Consider the following 8,433-nt stretch of genomic DNA (forward strand, 5'->3'; position numbering starts at 1 on the left):
CAGCTTGGAGTTAAATTTTCTGTCACTTTACAGAAGAAGTGTACCATTTCAGCTGCGAAAGTTTCACTCCATTTCCTCTGGTAGTGTGTCCCCGCACTTCTTTCTCCCCTGTAGATTCAGAATTGTGTTGCTGTTTGAACACTCCGTGCTCAAACTAAACCCACTGCAACGAATCATTTCTGCGGTAAACTTTACGCAATAGGCCCGGCCGCTTAAAGAGGCAGTTTTTGTAGATTTTTATTCTAGAGGTCGTATTGAGATGACACTTTCAGCGTTTGTTTGTCTATACATGAGATGATTTCATGCAAAATATGAGCCCTCTACGACAAAGGGAAGTGTGGTAAAGCGGGTTTTGAAGTTTGAGGTCCAACAAAAATAAAAAAATCTTTATATTGCTCACATTTTCGTTAAACTTACAAAGTTGTAGAGCAGACAATTACTAAAAAATGATATATTTATACAGTATGTAAAACATGTATTTCACCCCTTGGGCACTATGCAAATTTTGTGATGAAACATGTAAACAATTTAAAGTTATACAAAAACCTAGTACTACGTTTTGTTCAGAAATAGTTTGTAAACCTTTCGAAAAATTTACATAAATAAAGTTTTTTTTGAAAAATCACCATAAATCCAGTCTCCCAACTCCAAATAGGCATCCTTGGCTGATAAAAAAAATATTTGGATTGAATATAAAGTTTACTAACTACTTAGTATAAAAGATTATAAAACTCTGGAAATTTTACATAAAACTTATCTAAACTTAATTATGCAAACTTTTAATTCAACTAAATGTCAATATATTACCATAAAATTGATAATTAACATTTTGGAGTGAGTTTAACACCATTTTGGGGGTCTTTATATCGATAGAATAGATTTTTCTTTGGAATTTCGTACCAACCCGGAATTACGTCGTCGGAAAATCCGCCGGCATCCGAACCGGTCCACGATTCACAAGTCAACCTAAGTGACATCGAAAAGGGCATAAAATTTCCGATATTTCGATACCGAAACATCTAGGTGTTTTATAAAACCCACGTATTTGTTATAGAACTTTTAATAGAAATCTAGTACACTAGGTTTTTGTCAAACTATAAATTGTTTACATGTTTCTTCACAAAATGTGCATAGTGCCTAAGGGGTGTAAATACATTTTTTACATACTGTAAACCTTATTTTGTAAAATTCATATATTAGATCAAAATGGCACAACGTGACTTTTCCCAATAACTTTCACAAACTTTGGTTTTTTTCACTTTATATATGTAAATACATGAAATTGACCCTAAAACAAGTAAAAATCCCGAATTTGATTTATTTAGATTAAAATTAAGTATTAAAAAGGCTGGTGCGCACCTTTGCCCCGTGCGCACTTTTGCCCTTCTACTCTAAGATCTATTCAAAACAATTTTTATACTAAGTGTTGTGGATGTTTTTTTTCATCTCATTACCGATGGTCATTATTATCTGATAACAATATTAGATTGTTTCACAGGACTTGTTATTGGAATGACCACCGTTTTGTTTTTCCCACCTGCCCGGATGACATTTATGTGAACAGGGCCAGTATATATGTTAGGAATTAAGTTTGCAGTTGTGATTACAAAAACACAAATCCCAGCATCCAGTGTGTCGAGGCCAATCACCATCAAACTGCGTAACCCGCTTATGCTCATTTCTCAAAATTATTTGGTAATCTTCGTGCCCGAATCAAAACAAGCAATTTGAAAACAATCTCGCTCACGTTTTCATCATCCCGAGTGCTAAATCACATTACAGAGAGGGAAAAGACTCCAAAATGTGTAGAAGAGCGACTTTTTTTGTTGTTGTTATCACTCGCTCCAATGAACCAAAGTTGATTTTCCCTGGTTTTCCACGGGCCTCCATGACCAGAAGACCATGAGGCATGATTTATGGTTGTATATTTATTTTCACAATACTGCTTGTGAAGTGCCCTCCATTTAAAGCATGCTGTTTGGGAGCTTTTCACCACCCACTGCCACACCTGCACCTGGTTCCCCACACCCCCGCCCGAATGTCGTCGTTCCCGTTCCGAATCACATAAACTCTGAAAGTGAGTGAAAAAGATCGCACGCGAGTGAAGGAGAAGCAAAAAAAAATCATCGCTCCTCACATGCTGATACTTTTTCGTCGTCGTTTTCGCAAGAGAAAAAAAGCTTTACATGCTTACACCCTAACACTTCCCGGGCTGGTGCTTGGCGAACCAGAACAGAGAAGAGTAATGATATGTTTATCAGCTCCGAGGAGGTACCACGACGGACATGTTTGCCAGCTAACTCTAGTACCGAGAATCGGACCCCGGTGTTGATGCGAAAATAATGATTAATGTCCGATACCTGCTCGGTAGACACCACTTAACATTTGACACCTTGATCTATAATGTACACATAAATTTGACCGGATCAGCGTAGCGTGGCATTGATACGACTACAAAGGCTTACAAATTGGGGTCTAATATGGTACCATAAAGGGGGGTGTAGTTTCACGAGGGGCAAATAACCTATTGCTGAGGCCGTAACCGGTACTAATCCGTGCATTTTTTTTTAAATATTGGCCCTCTTTCTTATGTACAGTCATGATTACATTAAAATATAGCACATACTATAGATTTTAATTAAACAGGAAATTTTCAGAATACTTTTTTGGACTGCTGAAGACATAGCTTGAGAAATTAATGTTTCGAAATTCCTAGAAAATTCAACTTTGCTGTGACTATGACATAATCGTTACAAAATTCTAGGAACGAGTGGCTCAGCAACAGGATTTGAAAATGACCATGTCGAGGTTTCGGATTATGTCGCATTTTTTCATTTATTTCCCACTCCTTGCCGTTAAAATGTTTCGCCTCCAATCCTAAGCTCTTTGAATAGATGAGTGATTTGTGGTCCACTTGACCTGAATAGTTCATAAATGCCAACGGATTCCATTAATCATTTCGTGCACCTTGCTGCGTTACTCACAAACCCAGCACGTGTCCGAGAAGCAACAAAGGAAAAGAAAAGTTCGTTCTCGACAACGACAAAACATTTCGTTGCCGGGGCTAATTAATAATTAAGACAAATAGCACGGTAAAGGAAAGCACTCTTTTACAGGTCGCCTTTGTTCCAATTTATCATTAATACACCACAACGAGTGCGACCGAATGGAGTGACGTGCAACGACACGCTTTTCCGGTAGTATGTTAGAACATGACGTGGCTTTATGTGTCCCTTGTTTTCACGTTACAAAATATAAACTGGTAGGTACCATCTTGCTCATACATCTCAAATTCTATCAAAAGTCTAATAGGGGAACTATACGCTTTCTCAGCCTTTTTCTATTATCGGCCTATCAGCACTTTGATCATGAATTACAGCTTAAATAAAGTGTTTTTGACTGCTCCAAAGTAATAAATACAGTCGACTATCTGGCTGTCGATCTTTTCGATATCAATAATTCTCCATCATTCGATGAATTCTTCAGACCCTTCAACCTGCATACTTCAATTATCTTCATTCCTCGATATTTTACCTTGCTTAAAGTATCTCTTCCTCGACGGTCCCTTGGATTCTGTTTGCTTCAAAAATCACTTCCGGTTGTCAATAATTTCACTTTCTCATGGCTTGCATATACATTTTTCTTGGCGAAACGAAACTTTGAAGGGTGTTTGACATTAGTTTGTTTTTGTTTGATGGACGTTGCCATGATTCTCTCCCATAGCCCATAGCATAGTATCAAGAAAAAAATATTGTTTTTTTTGAAAAGGTCCAATAAACCAAATTTTCAGTTTTTTGCTTTTTGAGTGTTTTTAATACCCCTGACTCAAGGCGGTTTAAAAAACACCCAATAAGAAAAAACTGGAATTTTGGTTTATTGGACCTTTTTAAAAAAAAAAACTCCAGATTTTCAATCGAGTCTTCATTATGCATCGTTCTGTAAATTGATGATTCTCTTCCTCGACGGTCCCTTGGATATTGACAACCAGAGAGTCGACTGTAACTCAAATAAAAAGAGGTAGCAACTTATCATTGTTGATACATCTGAAAATGTTGATTTAATAGCGGAAAACGGCAAAAGTGCTGAGAATTGGTCGAACTGCTTAGTGTGATTAAAATGGGTATATTTTCCCTAGTTTCAGCGTTAATTAGATGGATACATTGCGTCAACTCACGAGATATCTAAAAAACACATAGAATTGAACAAATAAATTTTATACACCAAGTACTAAATATACTAACCAAATGCATTGTGCAACGAGTTGCATGCAACATGTTTGCAACAATTGTTTTTTATTGAAATTTTCGCGTTAAAGGTTAAAAAACTTCTATTTTTAATAAAGCGACACCTGAAGAAAAAAAGCACAATGTATTTGCGTTGTTTGATCAAGATCTTGAAGCTTTATGTCCTTTTGCGTTTATGATGTTAATAACACTGTTGATTTGACCTTTAGGACATTGCATTTTCTCTCCGAGCTTTATCCTGCCTACTAAAGCCGCACTAACTCAGAGCAGAGCCGTATAATGTTGTCTTGTGTCCAAAGTAAACACTTAATTTGCCATAAACTTTTATCATCGTGTAATTTGTGGTCAGGCTCACTGTCAAAATAAATCAGCTGCAATAGCCATAAACCCTCGGTTAGGGCATAAAATTGATTTTATTGTCGCTGGTGTTATCATTGGACAGCCGCCGAAAATCAATGCTTTTCGTGTTTTAGTATCAATAATGCTGTGCCAACAACGTGCCTAAAAGTTCACACCAAGAGGCCAAGCCAAACATTTTGTTACGGTGGTGGTGGTGGAGGATGAGTTTTTCTTTCGTGTTTCATCGCTCTACCTTTTTTCCATCTTTCAACCCGTAGCCCCGAAAACGGGTTAAATTTTGTATTCAAAACACGCAGCACAAACCGTCCGGAGGATAGATACCATCTGGAGTTGGATTAGGAACAGTGTCCCTCCTGGCTTGAAACGAAAATCTAATATTAAAACTTTTAACTTGTATCTGATGGAATTTGAAGTTTGCTGATTAAACTTGCTTGATTAGATATGTTGGACACTTGTTAAAACAGACACGGTCTTTGGGGTGATGCCTTTCATTGCCTCATCATCTTATGTTCTGTTTCAAATTGCTATTGGGCTAGACAGAGCTGTCTCAATGATAATGTACCATCAATTGAATCAATTGAGTTGTCTATTCTCTTTTAAGTTTGCTTAATTTTGTCTCAAGATTGTAAAAAGATAGATATCACATACCTATATAAATTCCTACACCCACAGTAGCTTAGCATCTATCCCAATGAAAATGGGCAGGGGCTGGTAGTAAAAAGGCACTGTCAACGGACGGAGAAAATTTACCTTTAGATGTCAGAGTTCATTTCAGTCGACTCTTTGGTTGTCGATTTTCTCGACATCAATATTGCTCCATTGCTAAATTGTTCAGTCGCTTCAAGTCGCATGCATTGATTTTTAAATTTTGATACGAGGGGTCCAAATATTATGTTTTTTTTTTTGCGTTACGTAGTAAAAGAAGTTTCCTATATCGAATCGAAGCCTTTAAATTTTCAGCTGCTACGGTTCGATGAACCTTAAATGTTCATTTGCCAATAGCAAAGCATAGCAATCCATTTTAACGGGGTCTTTTGTGGTCTCTGTTGCAAGTTTCTGCTCATTTCTAGGCGTCCGAAGGTTATGTGGTGTGAGTCACCCAAAACCTCTTTTACGCAAATGGACCGACGTTTTACGTACACATCCGATAGAAGGCGTGATCAGGCAAATCTCGTCTCGAAAATACCACCGGGTCCGTCTGGGAATGTACCCAGGCCTTATTGGGGTGAGAGGCTATCACGCTAACCACTGCACTACCGGACCCGGCTGATTTGCCAATAAAACAAATAAATGGGATGAACTGTTTCAACGAATGAGTGAACACAGTTTTGTGTAGGTGAGCTTTTAATAGAATTATTCTCTTACAATGAGCACCATTCTTTTAGCGAAATTTGGTGCATTTGTTCACTCGGCTGTCTGTTTTCTTTACGGTGTGTTTTTTTAGAATAAACTAATGATAAAAAATCGGTATGTCTGATATTTGGCTCCGTGAAAGAAGGGCTCTTTCCCGACATTTTGCGGGGTATACCGAAATATTTCGTCGGGGGGTCTAGAGCAACTTTTTCTTTGAAGATTTTTTTTCGATTATATAGGATATTTGTTAAAAAAAATCACAAAAAATCGGTGCATTCATGTTGATGTCACTCAAATTTCTTATGAATATGCCTTGAGACTCTAACCAACTATATTTGACCTCCAATAAAAAAAATCGAACCACATTTACCAGATTTGTGAATTTTTCATGAAATTACAGCAACACATTGCTCGGATACAAATTTGAGCATTAAACAATGCAAAATATAGATTATAAATAGCTCTGGGATGTACTCAGATAAAGAGTGACTTTTATTATCTGTGATTCAGATGAAGATTTAACCGTGCTTCAACCGATTTCCCGACTATAACAAAAGTTGGAGTTGTAAAGTCCCGTGTGCTGCAGCCGAAGTACGTGGAGTACGCGCAATTCGCCAACTTGCTGAGGAATTACAAGGCGATAAAGTTTTGCTGAAACGAGTCATATTCCATCCCAGGCCACGCCATTTTGCTGCTAAATCGTATAGTGGCACTCACGGTTCATTCCACGGTTCACTCGCTGTTACACATACTACTGCCATCAGAACCAAAACAAACCCAACGATGAGCTTCAAGCGATCGAGGGAAGACTTGACCACATCGGACCCGGAGGAAGAGCCTGTGCAATCTCTGGATGAGCTCTTTTCTCGAATGAAAACGATGTTCGAGAAAACCAACGCGAGGATTGAAAACTGTAAGTCGGATCTACAGTCAGAGTTTGCCGTTCTTCGCGAAGACATGCAGCAGTTCAAAACCGAGTGCTCCAACAATGTCAACAAGCTGTCTGCTGATCTATCCAAAACCCGGGACAACGTCAGCCTCAACTATGAACGGATCCTCGTCTGCGGGAAACTGAATGATCTGCTGCTGTCTGGTGTGCCCTATCAGTCTTCAGAAAACATCTCTAACTACGTCAGGAGCGTCTCACTTGCTTTGGGCTACAGTGATCAAGACCGTCCTTTGATTTACACGAAAAGGCTGGCTCGCCTTCCAATCGCTGATGGTACTGCTCCCCCTTTGCTGCTTCAGTTTACCTTCAGAGCAGCACGAGATGAATTTTACCGACGATATCTCTCGTCGCGTAACCTGTCGTTGTCACACCTGGGTTTTTCTGTCAACAAGCGGATCTACCTGAACGAGAATCTGACAGAACTCGCTAGATCGATCAAAGGGAGTGCTCTCAAAATGAAAAAGGACGGCAAACTGCACAGTGTCTTCACCAAGGACGGATTCGTGCAAGTGAAGGACCGCGCGGAGGATGAAGCTCGGCCAGTACATTCTGTGGAGCAGCTGGCCAACAAACCCTTTCCTTGAAAACGCCCTCTTTTCCTTCCCACAACATCCATGATTCCTTTCCTTAATCCCGGTGTTTCAGTCCTTCCTGAAAGTTAGACCCTTCCTGAACAAGTTATTCATCTTCCTTCTAAGTTAATCCTTGACTCCTATCCTTAGTTAGTCCGTGACTCCTTCCTTCCTAAAAGTCTTCTGGTGAACGTGGTGTACTGACTGCTGGAGTGCTGGGAATGCTGCTGGAGTGGGAATGCTGCTGGACTGCTGGGAATGCTGCTGGAGGGATGTGAATGCTGTTGCTGTTTCGGATGCTGTAGTTGTTGTTGCTGTTGCGGTATGGTTGCCAAAACCAAAACAAAATCCATGGTTTAACAACGAAATTAATAAAGCTATGATTGAAAGGGATTTGGCTTATGGTTTATGGAAAGCGGATAGAAGTACCTTAAGGTTTGATGAATTTAAGATGCTTCGGAATAGGGTAACTAATTTAATTAATATTGCCAAGTCAAAATACGTTTCTAACCAGTTAAACACTACAGAAACAAGCAAAACTTTATGGAAAAAACTCAAAGTAATAAATGTCAAAAGTAAACAACCGCGAACAGAGAAATTTTTGAATTCTAATGATGAAATTAATGATTATTTTAGTTCTAATTTTACACAAGATAATTCCTCTCCTCGTACCTTGCTGCCTAATCATAATGGATTCAAATTTTCAACAGTAGAAACAGTTGATGTTATTCTAGCACTTAGTGCTGTTAAGTCTGACGCAATCGGTCTTGACCAAATACCTCTTAAATTTATTAAGCTGATATTACCTTTAGTTGTAGATAAAATAACGTATATTTTCAATTTAGCCATCTCAACATCAAAATTCCCAAGAGCTTGGAAGTCAGCGAAAATTATTCCGGTTAAAAAGAAACCGAGAAGTCTTGCTTTAGATAATTTACGCCCAATTAGTATTTTG

General features: G+C 38.6%; 1 protein-coding gene across 1 annotated transcript; it reads left to right on the forward strand.

The window, feature by feature from the left end:
* Window positions 1-6,438: 6,438 nt before the first annotated feature.
* Window positions 6,439-7,766, forward strand: LOC128093290 (uncharacterized). The gene has a single exon (XM_052709541.1). The coding sequence runs from the start codon at window positions 6,741-6,743 to the stop codon at window positions 7,488-7,490; it is 750 nt and encodes a 249-aa protein (XP_052565501.1). The 5' UTR covers window positions 6,439-6,740; the 3' UTR covers window positions 7,491-7,766.
* The last annotated feature ends 667 nt before the right edge of the window (window positions 7,767-8,433 follow it).

The sequence above is a fragment of the Culex pipiens genome, chromosome 3 (genome assembly GCF_016801865.2).
Source record: "Culex pipiens pallens isolate TS chromosome 3, TS_CPP_V2, whole genome shotgun sequence".
NCBI lineage: Eukaryota > Metazoa > Arthropoda > Insecta > Diptera > Culicidae > Culex > Culex pipiens.

Bases quoted from the DNA above. Each gene is read 5' to 3' on its own strand.
- LOC128093290 (XM_052709541.1), top strand. From the start codon at position 6,741: ATGAGCTTCAAGCGATCGAGGGAAGACTTGACCACATCGGACCCGGAG.